Source organism: Diospyros lotus, unplaced genomic scaffold (genome assembly GCF_014633365.1).
Source record: "Diospyros lotus cultivar Yz01 unplaced genomic scaffold, ASM1463336v1 superscaf1, whole genome shotgun sequence".
Classification (NCBI taxonomy): domain Eukaryota; kingdom Viridiplantae; phylum Streptophyta; class Magnoliopsida; order Ericales; family Ebenaceae; genus Diospyros; species Diospyros lotus.
Window position 1 is genome coordinate 3,634,870 of NW_026267104.1, and position 19,182 is coordinate 3,654,051.

The window sequence follows — 19,182 nt, forward strand, 5'->3', positions numbered from 1 at the left end:
AGAGATTACGCTAATATTCTTTTCTCAATAAGCAAATCAGGCTAGTACTCACACCACATTATTAAATTTTTTAATATGTTCAATGTATGTTTTTAACTATAAACATTTTTCTAAAAATGTATAAAATATATAATTTCACTTTATATATCACATGAAAAATATTTTACAAACAAATGCAAAACTAAAAGTAGGGTCTGACTTGAAGAAATCTAAATTGGCTTTAGGTCTGTAATTCAAAAACATTTGAAAAACCTTAATTCTTTGGAACAATCGAGTCACAAAAAAAGTAAACTGTGAAGAAAAAAAGGGGAAAATATGAAGAAGATACATTCATGCCTGTTACTTTACATAAGCAAATAACTGCAACTGAGTTCAAATCAAAGTAAAAACACCCATAAGCCACAACTTTTGATGTATATATCATTGTGTTATTGAAACATGAACTATCTTTTCTTTTTTTTTTAAATAATTCTACAATATCATCTTTAGGCAAATGTACCTGAAATCTCTCTTCCTTCTCCCTCCCATTATGGTGCCTTGTTACTATTTGTGGTGGAGGCTCAACTTTCTACAGCCAAACCCAGCTTTGAATCATAACGTTCTGGCAACTACCACTTATTCCTTTTATCTTTTGAGTTTAGATTCTGGGTGGCCCCAAAGAAGACCCAAAAATGCAAAAAGACGGTACGTCCACCTTGGGGCAGAACATGGTTGTTGTTCAACTCTTACTTGGGCTTTTGCTTTAGAAGACCAGACAAAGAAGCACAATGCGTTGAGTTATAATTACACCTCTCGCAGCATGACTGAAGCATTTCAATCACTTTAAGGCACCTACAAGATTTCAAAATGTTATAATGAGTCATTGTAAGGTTGATGTGATTAAATTTCAGAGACATATCTAAACACTTAGTTAAACACATTGTAGATATCAAACTGAACCCTGTTTAGCCTACCGCTTTACTTCACACAAAGTAGAGCAGTAACTAATTTACAGAACTAATATCGTCCTTACTGGCAACAATAACAGATCAAGTCTTAATCTCATTATGTAGGATTGGTTGCATGAATTTTAGCTTACTAATTGTTTCTATCCATAACCTTATTTTAAGTAAGACTCTCTTAACTCAACTAGTCTATCAGAGAATGTTGACAAAAAAAGAAATAAATAGAATGGTGAACACACTGCTGTCACAAGTTCCTCCAATTTCAGAGCAGACCACAAGTACTATGAACTACAAAATTGTGGGGCTAACTATGGTTAGGCAATGATGTACTCTAGAGTTGGAATATTGCAGGTCAATGTCATCTCCAATCCCCTATCCCCAAACAAAAGGAAAAGCAAAAGTAATTTGGGCATGGATAGCTCTTCTCCACTTGTATGATAATGGTTAGTCCAATAGGATTGTGACTGCAGCTGCACAGTGCAGGCATTAGTGTAGGAATTGAGGAAAATAAAACAGTTGCTGAAGCAAAATATCTCTAGGTAAAGGGCTTGGGCTATATTCCAGAGTCAAGTTGGGTAACTGACCCACAACCAGCAAAGGGAATCCCATTCATCTCCTCTCACTAGAGTATAAACAGGAAGCAACTGTGAGCTTGTCCTCAGCCATTCCCTTTCACATGTTTGTTAATCATGAAATTAGCAAATCCCCAATGCTTGTACAGACAACTACACATCATAAAGGCACCTAGAACAATACTTAACTTCCATGATCTAAATGATGACAGGTCCCACTATTTCTTTAAATACCCTTTCGCTTTCTATTTATTCTTTTTCAGATGGGAAAAGCGAAACAAATGAGAAAAGCTTCGATAGATACTATTAGCAGCTAATTGATGGGTCTTCATTCCACCTTTTGTCAATCAGCACATTTCTTGCACAATTGACCACATGCAAATTGAGAGCGGTTTTCCTTCAGAACAATCATTTCCATGAAAATGATAAATATGAATCAAATAAAAAAGAAAATAAGTAGAGAAATTTGCATAAAGTGGTTGTACTACACCAACACTCACAAGCGGTAATCCCACTAGATGGGGTTATAAAGTTGCTCTTATAAGACGATAATACATCTTACTGTCAAGGTAAAAAAAAAAAAAAAGTTAATCTAGGCCAAAACCGTTCTATCTACAACTGTGCTTCAAACACATACCCAACAATAAAAAGGACTATTATATATTGTTGCAAATGAATTAAGCATGAAGTTAATTAGTATTAGAGACTGAGCACTTATGAAGATCTACTTCAACTTGTGCACTCCGAAGAAAGAGATATATACCAATGCTCGTGCAGGAAACTCGCAATTCAAGCCAACCTAAGCATGCAAGACAATCAAATTACTGTTTTGAGTGGTCGATTCATGGGCAAGCACCAAAAAAATTAGACCCTGAAGCTAATTTCCTTTGGGCAATTTGAAGCAACTGCTAGGCTGCTATTGTGGAAAACCAAAAAGAAAATATGTGAGAAATAAAACCAGATTACATTAACAAAACTGCAAACAGGTTATCACATAAACAAAACCAGAACGATAAGACAGAAATGTGTAAAATATTGCCCTGGTGAAAGCATTATTAGAGACAATATATAGAAATATTCTTTCCATCTCACATTCCCAACAGTACCTATTAATTGTTAGCGAATCATTGACCATAGGAGCCCAATAATTCAAATAAACGTAACCAGGGAAAAAGGACCTCCCCCAAACCCTAATTCGTCAATTTTAGGTTCAGACAGTATTAGTATGATGTTTGGTTAGAGGTTAACAAGTAACATGATTTCACAAGGAAAAAAGGATATAATCGACACAAATCAGATGCATCAAACAAATCTAGAGGTCAATTTAGTGCTCTCGCAATTCTCCGAAACCTAAACGCCCACAATTCAAGTCGATCGCAATTGCAAACAGGAAACCCTTACCTTCAAATGATTTCTCTTTACCTGCGATTTCACAAGGCAAGCGAAGGAATAATGTGCAAAGCAACGAAAAAGAAAGGAGGAGATAAAGGAACTTACTTTCGGGAGTCGAAATTGTTCTTGGAGAGACACGATTGAATGTCACACGCCGCCTTCTTGCACGGTTCTTTCATCTGCTCCGCCATCTTTCTACCTAAACTCGCTCTCCCTCCCCCAATTGCTTTTGAAGCTGGACCACTGCAAGAATCAAGAATGGCGGCCAACCGGGTTTTTTTTTTTTTTTTTAATCACATGAAACCGCCATTACTTTTGAGAATAAATTTCGAATATATTCAATCAGATTTTGTCTGTTACTCGGATCAGATTTATCCGACAAGGGGCAGGCGGCGCTCTCAGATTTGTCCATTTCGAATTAATATTATGTTATGTGAAGCAGATAATATAATATTTTTACATTCAATAACTTTCAAAAGATATGTATTTGATAAATTAATTAAAACTTAATAAATACGTCATTCTCTTAATAATTTAAAAAATATGACGTTTAATTCTTGACGTATAAAACACTAGTTTTGTATTTTAATTATTAAAAATTATTACTTTTAAATTCTTATTATGATAGAATATTAATACATGTATGAATATACTGTTTTCACTAATGACACGCTATACAGATAACTACTTGACAGTATTTGAATAGGTTAATTAGTTTATTATGCTCACTCAATAATTAAAAAATATGATGTTTAGTTTGTAATGCGCAAAATGTTAAGATTTTATATCTTAATTATTAAAAAATAGATCTCTTATTTATGCCACATAAAACATATAAAGAAAGTGTCATGTTATAAAAAGTCTATATTAAAAAGACATATTAAATTAAAAATTATCTTAATAAAGAAAAGATCAAATTACATCTAACTTAAAAAAAATTATATCCCAAATACCTAAATCTAGAATTACTAATCCAAAAAATATTATATTTTTTTTATTCTTAATCACAAAATATGACAAAACTGATTTTTTTCATTTCTCTTTGTTAAATTTAATTTCATTACTCTCATTTATATTCCTTTTTTGTGTCTTAAGATAAGAAGTTAAAATAATAATTTTTAATTATTAAAATATAAAATTTTAATCTTTTATATACCAAAGACCCAACATCATATTTTTTTTCACTTAATATAATTTTTCTCGTATATCGGCATTTAAAATTGAACTTAGGCTAAGTTATGTAGTAATATATAAAAACTAAATTAATATTAAAAAATACTTTGCTTTCATATATTTTATGTGAACTTATTATATACAATTGCTATTTTTTTAAATATATAATTAACAAATGTATTAAGAATAATGTGATTATAAAGATTAATATAAGAGTGGTTTGATCATGTCCTATGCAAAAATCTAACAATATTCTTATAATAATTTGAGTGAATATCACTGCAAAGCAAAGCAAAGCAAAATATCATTGACTGGCATTTGCCGTCAAATCAATCACTTTAGGTGGAGAGCTGAAGAACTTTCACAAAACAAACATAATTGGCCAAAAAAGGGCCTGGGCACAGTGATATGGCTCAGTAGATAGATGACATGTTTTTAATAGCAGTGAGGTTTAAGTGATGTCATTTGGGGCTGTTTCACCTGTATTTTAGGGCAGGCAAGGGCCTATCTGGCATTTTTCAAAACCTTGGTGGGGCCAACCACCAATAGAAATATCTGCAGGGGTCCCACTGCAAATACCCCCACACGATTTTACCAGATCTGCAGGCCTCGCCCGTGCAACTCCGTAACGGAAGTCGCTCTCGGTCCCCGCCGTCACCGTGTGAATGCTGACGTGGAGTGAGCAGCTCACGTCACTCCCTTTCACTCCATCAAATATTTTCAAGTGGGTCAACAAATTATTCTCTATATTTTTTTTTAAAGAAAATTGATATATCTACCTAGAGATGGCAAACGGCGGCCCGACCCGCCACCAAGTGGTTGGGCCAAATCGGTCCGCTTAAAAACGGGCCAGCAGATTGCTGGCCCTAGCCCGGCTCTACACGAGCCCGCAGGCCAGACGGGCCAAATGGGCCACCCAACCCGCCTAGAGACTGAGAACGAGGGGCGCGAGCGACAGAGGGCGAGCGAGGGCGAGGGCGACAGAGGGCGAGTGCGAGAAAGAGGGTGAGTGCGAGGGCTGTTTGGGGGGAGGGGGTTGTGTGGCCGATTAGCGGGCCAAGCCCATTTTGCCATCTCTATATCTATCTCATGTTTATATATATATATAAAAAATTAATCCTTGATTGCGATATAATATGATTCTCGTTATTATTTTATTATTACAAATTATTTTAATGTCACAATATCTTAATTGAGAGTCTTCACTTTAAAGTGTTAATTAAAATTAATTTTTAAATTTGAGTTATAATAATTTCATTCGATTAACTCCAAATACTCTTCCATTGAGGTGATGCTCAACGTATCATGAGAATTAAAATGCATGAAAAAGACTCTCTCTCATCATCTTTTCTTATCTTTAACTATAGAATATTAGTAAAGGGACTAGTGATGCTATCACTAGCTAAAACCTAATTAATGAAAGGTTATTAAAAGTCGCATGAATAACATCTAAATATAGTAATAGAACATTGATTATGGTATAATTGGATGGACTAGCTAGGTTAACTTAATCGATGTAGTTGAGGGATATTTATGCTTATTTATTCGACAAACATGCATCCATCGACAGTTAAATTTGAACCTACTCTTTTCGGTTAGAAAAGTTCTTCTGAATCAGTTAAAAATTCATATTTTAATATGACGTAAGTTAGTTATAAAAAAAACTTTTATTTTTCTCGCACACTTAATGTGATATTAGATTGAGTGAGTACTTTGATACATCTATAACATCATAAATTCTTATTCAAAATTATCAAATCACATGCACCCTTATATTCTTAAACCAAGTAATATACTTAAATCTCTTTCTAGTATAAATATATAATCAGGACAAATCTCAAGCTAATATTGTAACCCAGATGAGATGAAATTAAGGAATATATATATATAATGTAAATGTGAATATAAATTGTTAAGGCCGAGGCTGAGCGACTGACAGTGGGATTAGAAGTGCATTCGTTAACTGGATTCCTATTCCTCCAAGTCCAACACACGAGTTACTGTAAGAACATTCTCACTCTTTTCCCCAAAAGTCTGCCCTAATGGGAACCGTTTTCAATAAATATTTGGTTTACTGCCTTAGCAGAGAGGGAGAAAGACTTATAATTGAAAAAAGAAAAAGAAAAAAAAAACTATTTCCCTTTTGTTTTGTTTTGCTGGCTATCATTTTCTAATGTGGATAAAAGCAGCAAATTTACAGTACTAGAACTCAAATCAATGTATATCATCCTCCTATAATCTCTCTCTCTCTCTCTATATGTATATATCTCCACTTCTAAGTCCCTTTGGACCACACCAAGCTGACAGATTACAACTCAAATTCTCCACAACAAACTAGAGATTTAATCCACAAGCAAAGAGAAGAGAAAGAATGAACAAGAAAATTAACTAGAACCAGAGCTATATGCCTCCCATCTCTCTCTCTCTCTCTCTCTCTCTCTATATATATATATATGTGTGTGTGTGTGTGTGTGTGTGTGTGTTGATTAGCCACGAAATAAATCGATCAACTGATCATAAGTTGAGGTTCATAATCTGCAGAAGGAAATTAATTAAAACCCAGAATTAGTTCTTAAGCTCTATATATGCCGATTAGGAAAATGTAAAAAAGGAAATTTTATTATAAAGAGAAATAGAGGATTAATAGATATATACCAACTTTTGGTCACTGAGAGCTAGTTGGATCTTCATCTCCAGTACCATGATCAGTAGCTTGAGGCTGGTGGTGGTGGTGGTGGTGTTGTTGTTGTTCTTGATGATGCTCTAATGGATGATTCAAGCCAGATGATCTCGAGAAGGCATTTAGAGCAGCCAACATGCCCAAATTAGTGTCTGAAATTCCTAATCCAAGATGCTGAGATGGCTGCTGTTGCTGCATTAACATGGCTCTTCCCCCTTGAAATTCAAGGTTTCCAGGTGGAATGTTAAACCTCGGCATGAACTGCAATGGCGCCTGAACTGTGGTTCCGCTTGGTGATGGTGCGGTGGCAAAAGGCCACATCTGGGATTCTGGGGCCGGCAACATCCAGAATGTGCTGCCGGCGCCGCCGCCGCTAGGTCCCGGTGCCACCGCCCACATAGCCGCCGCCGGCATCATACTCCGGTGCGTACTCGACGATGGTCCAGCTTCTTGTTGCTTCGGCAGTGGCGGGATATTGTCGTTTCCGCTCTTGAATTGCTTGTTTGAAGGCGAATTCGGTTCGCCTCGAGGAGGCTGGGTTTCGTCTTTGAACAAATCTTCTCTGAATCTCTTCCTCACGTAATTCTCCTCCGAATTGTCTCCGCCGGCGACGGCGGGCATGGCTTCGGCGATTTGATCGGCTGTCAGAAGATGCGGCTGCTGATGCTGAAACCCTAACATGTGAGTGAAGCTTTCGTCGTGAAACCCTAAGGCGCTGTGGAAAGAGAGTGGCGCCGACTTGGACGGCGGCGCCGAAATGGTGGATCCGCTGCTCCGGAGGGATATGCTGAGTGACGAGTAGTTCGCCGGGATGGTGCCGGTGCCGGTGGTGGCGATAATCGCTGGCTCCGCCTGCTGTAGCAGCCATTCAATTGTCTCGCCGTCTGACTTGTGCCCCAATTCTCTGGTTAACTGGAAAACCCTAGCCGCGCAAGTGGCCGGCATTCGGATTCGCCGCCCTCTGCCGTCGACTTTGGTGTGTCGGTCCTTCGTCGACCGCTTCGGCGGATTGGTCGCAATTGCCAGCTGTTGGTTGTTTTTCTTGGTCGGGTCGGTGGATTCCGATCTGGTGGCGATGGCGAGAGATGCGTCGACGAGGTGGGGCGGCGTGGCGGAAGCGGTCGAAGCGCTAGTGGAGGACGTAGACGGCGAGGCCGCAGCTGACCCACTTGCTCCTCCACCGCCGCCGCCAGCAGGGCGCGTCAAATGGGCTTGATGAGAACGGCCCTCAAAAAGGAGCACACGCGGCGAAGAAGAAGAGGAAGTGGAGGCGGGAGGCTGGTGGCGGAGGAGGTGCGGCTGTGAAGTGGCGGTGGCGGAGGAGGTGGACTTGGGTTGTTTATTAAGCTCCATGTGGGGGATTACTTTTGTGGGGCTCAATTGGGCTGGAATTTTTTTGTAGTAGTATCCGTTGGTTCAAATCAAAGCTGATCCTACTGGGTTCCCTTTTTCCTACTTCTCTTCTGATAACTCATCGTCAGCCCCATCCTCCCCGCCCTCCCGCCCCCACCCGCCGCCGGTTCCTATGAGAGAGAGAGAGAGAGAGAGAGAGAGAAAGAGAGAGCGTTTAGGAGGCTTTTGTGGGGGCAATTCCTTGGGCTTCTGATTGAATGCTGTCTTTCTTTCTTTCTTCGGTTCACAACCTCATGAATTCAGAGCTTAATTTGCAGTAGCAGTAGAGAGAGAGAGAGAGAGAGAGGTGGGGGACCGAAGCAAGTAGAAAAATGGCAGAAGGGGAGGCCGCTCGTGGGGTCTCCCAGTCCCAGCTGGGCTCCTACTAAAGTAGGGTTAAAGATAGCCTTTTTTCTTACTCGGTATATAATTATAGAATGTGGTACCTAAATTTTAATCGTTGGGTGTATATATGTATATATATATATACGTCACTGATATAGTTAAAAGCATAGCTTAATATACTCATATCGTGTATATAATTATGATTAATGATAATGTGACTCATTGTTGACGATACCCAGAAAGGTGCTATTACCATCATGTCTCATTGATAGTATTATTTCTTATATAAATATATTTTGAGGAAAAAATAAAAAAAAGGGGGAGAATAATTAGGTAGGCTCAGGCACAGGCACAGGCACTCACTGGGCAGTAAAGAAAGATAGAAAGAAAGAAAGAAAGAGAGAGTCCAGGGTGGCAGATGGACAGTGCAGGTAAGGTAAGGTAAGCATCAGATAAAAAAGCATCTAATGCAGTCGATGACAGCTCATCCCCCCTCATTCTCTTTCTTCCTTTTATTTATTATTTTTTTATTTTTTGGGCACCCATGTCTCACCGAGTTAAAAAGACACAATTGCCCTCCCACGTGAGATGCGGGGGTTATGGGAAAAAATTGGAGTTCTCCAGTCTATTTGATATTTGTTAAATTCTCGTAATTTTATATCATAATTACCTTCATTTTTTAATTTAGAAAAAAATAATATTGGATAAAGCATGATTTTTACCTTAAATCATAATTTTTTTTCTAGAAAATAGATTAAATTGCACGTAAATAAAAGTAATATTTTTTTTTTACCTTTTCATAAAATAGATAACAATTTTATTTATTAAGTTTGACTACTAAACTTATTTTTTTTATATTACTTTGATAATATAATACAAAATAAATATAACAAAACATAACATAACCCCCTCAATTGACCGTTAAGTTAGGCTCAAGGGGTCAAACAAAGTTTACATTAATTTAATTTAATTTTAGACAAAGATAATTCATAAAATTGATAATATCTCTACTAAATTTTAAGGTCAAATTTATATTTTATCCCTTTATTTTTATTTTTTTATATAATAATTCAAACTTTTTATTATTTTGATTATATTTCTGAACTTAATTTTTGAGTCAATTTAATTTTTATACTTTGACATTTTTTCTTGTGATAATTAAAACTTTTTATTATTTCAATTTCACTCATGAACTTATATTTTTAAATTAATTAAATTCATATATTTTTATAAAAAATAAAGTAAAATAATGAATTACATTTCATACTCCATTAATGTTAAAGTATATAAATTAAATTGAATTAAAAATGAAGATTTAGAGATAATTAAAATAATAAAAAATTTGAGTTATCATATTAAAAAATATTAAAATATATGTGTTAAATTAATTTAAAAATATAAATCTATAAATATAATTAAAATAATACAAAATTTAAATAATTATACAAAAATAATATAAAAATACAATAATAAAAATATAAATTTGACCAAATTTTAATGTCTATACAACTTTATGATAAGAATCAATTACAGCCAAATATTATATGAAGGACTTGTTAGACGTGTCAAACATGTCCATACATTGGGATAGTGGTGGGGAAGGGGCAGACTTGTCAAACTGAAAACTAAACCCAGCTATATCAAACATGAGGTGTGCTCAAATCATCAAATCCATTTATGTGAATTTTATATGAATAGAAAATTTTTGTGATTAAGAAACACCAATCAGCCAGGTAATTCCACCTGGACCCACTTTGTTGATCTTTTAAATTATATTTATTAATTAAGAGTAGATAATCATGAACCATATTGAATTCAAATATATCCACACCCAACCCACCTCCAATCATCAACTTGTCTCATTATATTATGTACAATGCAATGCCAATTTAATATTCCCATATAATCTCTCCTTGCTACCCATGACATGTTATGCCTATATATATCTTCATATTCATGATTATTACTCTACTAATTTCATCTGTCATGTGAAATTATATCATAACAACACAAAATTTAGTGTTTTTTTACTTAAGAAAATTACCCTTAATTATGAAGCTACCTTTATAACTCTTACTCAATTGTGTAGCGTTTGTTAAGATGAGTATCATAAGGGAGTACCAAGATAAATTCGAAATAATTTTCAGACCAAGATATGGAATGACCAAGATAAAGTTGGGAAACATTCTAAAATTTTTATTAAATTGTTTGTTAAATTATTTTGAATGCATTAGAAGATATAGACATCATTTTTTTTTTATATGTAAGGATCAAAATATGTTTATCTTGAGGGAGATGAAAGATATGCATATCTTGAAAGATCAAGATAAGAGATCATTAATAAATTTTCTAAGAATGATCAGATAAACTTAACAAACAGGTTAAAAATGATAGAAATTTGAGATGCATTTCATATCTTAATTTTTTCACCTCATATCTTAATTAACAAACCCCCTCTTAGAGAATGTTATATGTCAAACTCTTCTTTTTACTATCAAAAGAAACTATTCATATTCGAGATATCTTACATTGTAACTTGAAAAGTCTCGACAATAAGACTAACAAGAATTTTACTTATGTGTTGAAGGTTTAATAGTATAGTCTAAATAGATAGCCGATATATTAATTTAATATTTTTTTTAATAAAATGGGGATTATGATCTTATTTAAAATAAGATATTAGAGACACAATGATGCAAGAGGGGTGGGTATATTTGTAAATATGAAAATAGAATTGTGTTATTATATATATATAATATAATATAATTGGGATTGAATTGAGTGTGGTGCGTGACAGGCAAGGACAGTAACCACAGTGGAATTATTGTTCATGCACCCATGATGGAGACTCTCCCATTGCCAGTCATTTTCCCTATCTCCAATCTCATCCGTCCGAAGTAGCAAAATTTTTTACTAAGGGCAATCAAACAGCGTTCGTATTGTAATTGTAATAGCAATGAGAGGGGTGTCAGACGGGACTGCTTTCTTCCAGAAAGGAGACAGAAGGCGGTTCATTATTGGACAGTACCCTCCTAATTTTAAGTCCCCCACTACTTCAACGTTATTTCAGGATTGACTCTCATTTCTTTCTGTTCCCATCTGCTTCCCCCTTTTGCCCTTTTCAATTCCCCATATTTACTTTCCTATCCAACTAGATTTATTTCCCTTCATTAATTGAGAAAAAAAAAAAACATTTTTAAGACTATGATTTAACCGGGTAAAGCCATTCTATTGTTGTCTAATGGGGTAGTTATATCTATACTATATATATTCATGCATTTATGTGATGAGGTATCCACATTGTGTATGACAAAAAGTCTTTTATTCTAAATTAGGGTGGGCAAAAATTCAATTTAATTGAAATAATTAAATTAAATAAATTGACAATATCTATTCAGTTTGATTTTATCTAAGAGTCAATTCAGTTTGATTATCAAATTTGATAATTTTTGTTATTTCGATTTGATTTAGTTTTCAAAATAATTGAATGATCGAAATTTTTGATTTTTTTCCTTTTTTGTTTGGTTTTTTTGGATTTTTTTTAATTTGTTCAGTTCGATTTTTTTGTATTTTTTTAATTTTTTTTTTCAATCAGTTTGGTTTCTTTTGTATTTGTTTGATCTTTTTAATTTTTGATTTATTCAATTTTTTAGTTTACTCGATCAATTCAATTTAATTTTTTATACAACTTTAGTCTATTTGATTTTAGCATTTCGATTGATTCAATAATTGAATTAATCGAATGCTCATTATTAGTTCTAACTTCATTTTTCTTAGATAATAATAAAATGATACGCAGAAGAGATAAAAGGGTAACAATGAAATTTGATAAAGATTGAAAACTATTTAGCAAAAAAGAAAAAATATTCACCTGACCTAACCACTTAAGTAATGTATATTTATTATATCTTGCTTTCAGTTCTTAACTAATTTTATTAATCGATTAATTATATTTATATTTATTATCAATGATAGATTGTTTATAAGTTTAAAGAAATAAAGTGTAATAAATACATTTTAATTTTTTAAATAAAATGTATTTATTATAGCTTAACAACATTGATTAGTATTACCTATGCTTAATCATGTTAATGTGACTAGATTCATCACGAAATTATTAATTGAATTGAATTAGTGATTCCCTCGTATACTTAGCAAAATCAAGGTTTGACCCTAAGTTGTTGGAGAAGTCACTGTTTGACCCAAACCTTTAATGAATTACAATAAGACCTGCTGTCCCTGGCATTCAGACCACAATCTTCAGCTATAAAACCAATTCAACCCAAAATATTTCAGAAATTAACCGTGCCACCCCAAATCTTAGGGGTGTATATGGTGCGGTTTGGGTGATTTTTGGCCAAAAAAATGCGCCAAACCGTATATGCGGTTTGCACCTATAATCAGACCGAGCGGTCTGATTTGGTGCGGACAAACCGTACCAAACCGCACCGCATAATGCGGTGCGGTTTGGTGCGGTTTGCTGAAACTTGGTGTTTTGTGTAATTTAGGTGCGGTTTGGTGCGGTTTAGGTCCGATTTGGTTTGGTTTGGTGCGATTTTTGGTTCCAAAATGATAACAAAAAATTATTTAAAATGAGACTGCTAGTCTGCTACAAAAAATAATCTAATTATTTTATATATTTCATTTTTTATTTTTTATTTATTTTAATTATTAATATAGTCGGGCGGTTCGGTTTGGAACCGAACCGCCAGCACCCTAAACCGCATAAACCGCGGTTTGGGTATTTTTCAAACCGCACCAGACCGCGTTCTTAAAAAACCACGCAGTTCGGTGCCGTTTGATTTGGTGCGGGCGATTTCTGCGGTCTATCGATTTTTTTGAACACCCCTACCAAATCTTGACAAAGTAACAGTTGACTTAACATTTTTGCCATAATAGCTGTCCGACCTCAAATCTTTAAACAACCAGCGTACGACACCAGTACTTTAGTTGAAAATACAGCACAACCTCAAACTTCTAATTAATTAACAAAGCAACAGTTGCCCACATCTTTCACGGAATGACTGTTGGACCCCACAATTTATTGCATGCTCTAGTTATTTCATAATCAACAAACTGTGCACTATAACGTGCCCATGTTCTATTAAGATCGATGAATGTGCTTTATACTCCATTCGTATAAAGTTTGCTATTATACATTTATATTTAAAAATATATATATATATATAGAGAGAGAATAATGCCTTTGCGAGCATTTATGATTAATAACACTTTAAGATAATGGTGAAGTTTCAATAAATATCTTATTTTTTAGATAAGGTGTATTATTTTTATTATTTCTTAGTTCTAAAATAATTTTATTACTGGATAAAAAATTACAAAATACAATATAGTTATCACGAACTAATAAAATTGTGTTAAATAATTGAGAACATTAATATATATGCACTTTATTATCTAAAAATAAAGTACATTATTAAAATTTAATAGTTAGAATAAGGATTAACATTGCTTTTTGTATACATAGAAAGCAACTATGGAGAAAAAAAAATCCCTATTATAATAAAGAGAAAATACTATATAATTTTAAGAGAAATTCTACATAAATTCAGTCTATTTAAGGAATATATATTAAGCCAATCAAGAATAAAGTAAATTTAAATATTCCACGACATATAAAAATGACTTGTATTTTAAAGATGTCATTTATTTGATTACCATCTTGTCTTTGAGATAATTTTTATTGTTAAAATATGATACGATAACTCATTTTAGAAACATTAAGCGTTATATATATTTGATAACATAGAAGTTATTCACCGATTAACTTTTCAATTTAGGCAAGACTTTGATCATACGTGGTATGTTGATTTGGGTTATAGGATTCTTGCGTAGTCAAAATACAAGAATAATTGTTTTAGGGTTTGGTTGTGATGATATTACTTTAGGGATTCTTTGTTAATCAAGATAAAAGGGGGAAAATGTTAGATATGAGAAGTATTTTGGATGTTTGGTATTTTCAACGTGTTTGTTAAGTTTATTGGATCATTTCTAGAAAATCTCTCACGTGATCTCTTATCTTCCATTTTAAGATAAATTTATCCGACCTCTTTTATTGAATAAATTTATTTGGTTCTTTCAAAATAAGGATCAATTACTTATATGCCCCTTATAAAATAGTTAATACCATTTAATGCATTTTACAGATTTAAATTTATTAAAAAAACTTATTTATTTAAGTCTTATAATTAATATTATTTAATACATTTTTAAATTGTTATATGTTTTGACAATTTTTAAAATTTAATTGACATTATTCATTTAATTGATTTTTAAAATTTAAATTTCTCTCTCTCTATATATTTTATTAACTAATATAATTCCTTTCACCAATTTTTAAATTATTTTATTTAATTTTATATTTTATTATCTATTATGAAAATATGTTTTGACCATTTTTAATTATCTAGGTGAAATTATTGTAATTCTAACAATAATTATTTATACTTTCAACTCTTTTTAGATTTATTTTTGAACATAAATTTAGAAAATAAAATATTAATTTTTATTTTTATTTTTTTGACAATTCATATTAATCATAAAATACTATTTTAATAATAAATTTGGTAATAGAGATATTTTTTTGACAATTTTTTTGCACACTTCTAGTTTTTGTTCCTATGAATCTTTAAAACCTTTGTAAGTTACATGGTCAGCGTCAATATAAAACTGGCCAAAATTATATATATATTTTTTATAATTTTATATCTTTTTCATATAGTTATTTGGATCTTTCGTTATTTTAATTACACCCGTAAACTTAATTTTCATGTTCAATTTAACTATACTTTGATATTTTTTTTTTTGTGTTAACTAAAATTTTTCATTGTTTCAATTATACCATTAAATTTGTATTTTTAAGTTAATTTAATCCCTATAATTTTATGTGTAAACAAAAGAGATAAAATTAAATGATAAAATACATGTCATACTTTATTTATGTCAAAATTTAAGAGTTAAAAATTAACTAAAAAATATAGAATTAAAGATGTAATTAAAATAATAAAAACTTTAAATTATCACAAAAAAAAAATGTTAAGGTACGTACATGACCTAAATTGACTCAAAAATATAAAATTTAGAAATATAATCAAAATAATAAAATTTTTAAATAACTATATAAGAAACATAAAAATATAGAAATAAAAATATAAGTTTAACCATTTAAAGGCTGACTGTTGGCTTTTGACATGACTTCGCAACACGGCTTTCTTGTCCACATGAATTTACCTATTTTTTCTAACATCACCAATATTTATCTAATAAACTCATTATCATAGACAGATAACATAACCCAAAAAAAAAAATAAAAAATCAAGATTCTTAGATATTTTGCTTTTGAAAATAATAAAAACACAATGAAGAATTTGAAAAAGGAAAATTAATAAAAGTTGTGGGCCCTCTTGGGCCAAACCCACTTTAACTCTGTCAAAGAAAGAAAGAAAGAAAGAAAAGAGAGAACGAACAGAAAAGTTAGGTGGGGGGCCGGCGCCAACATCCAATCCAGCTAATGGAGCATATATAGCATCTCAATGCATTGCCTCCTCACACATCTTTGCTTTTTCTCCAAAGCCTTCCTTTCCTTTCCTTTCCTTTTGCATCTTTCTTCCCTTTTCCTTTTCTCCCTAATTATATATATATAGTTTCCATCTTCTGTATGTATAATCACATTAATTATATATATCTTAAAGTTAGATCGATGTTAATTTAATGGTGACAAAAATTGAATATTCATAGTGATTAGAGAAGTTTATGAGTTAATTAGTTATTAAGTTTTTTAATATATAAAATTATATTTAGATACTCCTTCTTAGTCTTCTTTCAATCTCTGCCTTCTATACTTCATATATATTCATTTTCTTCTTCTTCTTCCTCATGAAGAGTTCTAAAATGGTAGAGTTTGCTTACGAAGAGCTTGAAGCCGCCACCGATCACTTCTCTCCATCTCGGCTCATCGGCAAAGGAAGCCACGGCCGTGTCTATAGAGGCATCCTCAACGGCGGCAAGCTCGTCGCCGTAAAGCTCCAATCGCTGGGCCTTCGGAAGCTTCAAGACAACTCCAAGCTCGAGAACGAAGCCCGAATACTATCTTCTCTTCCCCAGAATTCTCACCTCGTCAACCTCGTCGGAACAAGCCACGACCGCTCCAAGAACAAAGTCCTTGTCATAGAACACTTGCCCAACGGCACTCTCCACGACTTGCTTCACGCAGCCGAGACGCCGCCTCCGCCGTGGCCTAAGCGAGCCCAAATCGCCCTCCAAGTCGCCAGAGCCGTGCAGTTCCTGCACCAGAGCCAATTCTTCGTCATCCACAGAGATATCAAGTCGGCTAACATCTTGTTCGACTCCAACTGGACGGCTAAGCTGGCGGATTTCGGGCTCGCCGTCCGAAGGGACGAGGCTGGTCGGGGAGTAGAATCGCTGAGCCGACCCGCCGGGACTTTTGGGTACTTGGATCCTCATTACACTACCCCATGCAAGCTCAGCCCTAGAAATGATGTCTTCAGCTTCGGAGTCGTGTTGCTTGAGATTATCAGTGGTACTTTAATTTATCACTCTTCCGCAATTTGAGTTCAGTTTTTATATGTTATACCATATAAATCAATCAGTCTCTCTGAAAATAGCTGCATCTTCAGCTACAAAAGTTTATTGTTTTAAGTCTCGTGTTTCTTCCAACAGGTACCAAAGCTATCGACGTGTCGAGAGTTTCGTCCTCCATCGTTGAATGGGCGCTGCCTCTGATCGAAGAGAATCGAATAGTTCAAGTTTGTGACAAGAGGGTAGAGATGCCATGGTACATGGAGGGCACTATAAGGCGCTTTCTACACATTGCAGCTCGTTGTGTGTCCCCAACAGAAGAGCATCGCCGCCCATCAATGGCGGAAATTGTCGCAGAGATGGAGAGCTGTTTCGTGGAGCCGGACAGGTTCCCCCTTTGGATCAACGTTTTGTCTAAGTTTAGTCTCTTGAAAAGGCAAAGAACTAGATTAACGGAGATTAAACGAAAGAAGAGCGCCGCCGCCTCCTCCACCTCCACCTCGACGTTAACATGCGCAGGAGATGGTGATCGCCAGAGCGACGCGTTCTCACGGCGGAAGATGCTGCTGAGAGAGGTGCTGGCTGATGTTACCCTGGAATGATTAATTCAAGAGGTTAATTCATTTGTTCTAACCGACCCATTAAAATGATTGACAAATTATATAAACTTTTGCTTGTTGCATATCATTCAATTGTATATATATATAGACACAAATTATATATATATATATTTCAGCTACAAGAACCGTGAACTCAGCTGTTGTAGGTGTCGTCCCCTAGTAGCTGGCCTAGTCCCTCGAAGCCAAAGAAAATTGAAATTAATTAAAGGAAGCAAAGCATACGGTCCAAGCGCAAGATTTTCAAAGAGTTGGTGAGGGAGAGGGCGGGAATATATATATATATATATATACATATGAGAAAGCTTTGCTTTCGTTTCGAGCCTCTAATTATATATCAGATATTCTTCATCTGAATTTAAACTCTAAACACAAGATTAGTAAAGACTACTATCCCAGATTTACATAAATCGATATTCTTAATTATGAAGTAATATTTAGCAAATAATAATAATAGATATAAAAAGGCTCAACACAACACATGGGACAGCTTGGGCCGTCGAAGGTTTTCCCAAAAATTAAGATTAATTAATACATAGAAGTTGGGAGCAGCAGCCAGCTGCTGTTGCACGAGGGCCGCTTTTCTCACTGATCAGACAAAAAGATTCCCCGGATAAAGTTGGTGGGCTATGGGAATTTGGGAAAGCCATGCTTCAATATCTCAAATTAATGGTGTTTAATTAATTAATTAATTTCTCCATTTTAAATAGGAATTCTCTTTTATATAACATTCTTTATTATTATTATTATTATATCAATAAATGTAGTAGTACGTATATAAGTGTTGAAAGCGTGACACCATTGTGTAATCTCATACTTTTAAATGCTGGAATATCAATTATTTTGCAACATCACTTTCGGTAGATATATTAAACTTATAAATCGGATCAGTTTGATTTTCAGCCCACTTGGTAAATTTAATTGGTTTTTGGTTCAGGACCCCCCCGTTGATCAAAAATCGATTGAAAATAAATAGTATTATTTATTCATAATAATAATAATAATATATTATATTATTAAAGTATAAATCGGTTGATTTTTGTTTAGATTTTCTTTGTGATGAAAAAATATTCAAAACTAATTGGGACTTATCCAAAATTTTTAAGTCTCTCAGTTTTAATTTAGTTTAATTTGAATGAACATCCTGTTAAGACACTTGAAGATATTAATATTTTTTTATTTATCAATTTCAATCTCTATAAATAGAGATAATCTCTCACTCTTATAATACGTAAAAACTTTTATACAAATCTTTGTTAAGAACTAAAAACTGATTTTCATCGACTTCAATGGTAAAATGATATTTTCCCCAGGTCAAGACATCTGGTCAACAAAAGGGAAAACTGGGTTGGTACGGATAATTACAAACGTACGGGGTCTCACTGCAAATAAATCAAACTCCCTAGGAGTTAGCTTAGTTTTGAAACCCACGGGGTCTACATGGAATTAAGTTTGGCTGGCCGGTCCGTTTAAAAAAAAAACGGCCGGTTTTTCCTTCGTTCAATTGC

The 19,182-nt window shown here is 33.9% G+C and overlaps 3 protein-coding genes across 4 annotated transcripts; 1 reads left to right on the plus strand and 2 right to left on the minus strand.

Annotated features, from left to right (window-relative positions):
• Window positions 1-292: 292 nt before the first annotated feature.
• LOC127793060 (uncharacterized) lies at window positions 293-3,177 on the minus strand. Its single transcript, XM_052323827.1, has 2 exons — window positions 3,014-3,177; window positions 293-831 (listed from the first exon to the last, which is right to left on the minus strand). The coding sequence occupies exons 1-2, from the start codon at window positions 3,097-3,099 to the stop codon at window positions 726-728; spliced, it is 192 nt and encodes a 63-aa protein (XP_052179787.1). The 5' UTR covers window positions 3,100-3,177; the 3' UTR covers window positions 293-725.
• A 3,045-nt stretch (window positions 3,178-6,222) lies between these two features.
• Window positions 6,223-8,527, minus strand: LOC127792763 (transcription factor TCP8-like). 2 transcript variants are annotated; one of them, XM_052323336.1, is made up of 2 exons: window positions 6,741-8,527; window positions 6,223-6,616 (listed from the first exon to the last, which is right to left on the minus strand). In XM_052323336.1, exon 1 carries the CDS (start codon window positions 8,112-8,114, stop codon window positions 6,747-6,749), a length of 1,368 nt encoding a protein of 455 aa, XP_052179296.1. In that variant the 5' UTR covers window positions 8,115-8,527; the 3' UTR covers window positions 6,223-6,616; window positions 6,741-6,746. The 2 variants fall into 2 exon arrangements, with proteins under 2 accessions (XP_052179296.1, XP_052179295.1); XM_052323335.1 differs by having other exon boundaries at window positions 6,737-8,526.
• Window positions 8,528-16,137: 7,610 nt separating this feature from the next.
• LOC127793052 (serine/threonine-protein kinase-like protein At5g23170) lies at window positions 16,138-17,813 on the plus strand. Its single transcript, XM_052323819.1, has 2 exons — window positions 16,138-17,058; window positions 17,199-17,813. The coding sequence occupies exons 1-2, from the start codon at window positions 16,395-16,397 to the stop codon at window positions 17,657-17,659; spliced, it is 1,125 nt and encodes a 374-aa protein (XP_052179779.1). The 5' UTR covers window positions 16,138-16,394; the 3' UTR covers window positions 17,660-17,813.
• The last annotated feature ends 1,369 nt before the right edge of the window (window positions 17,814-19,182 follow it).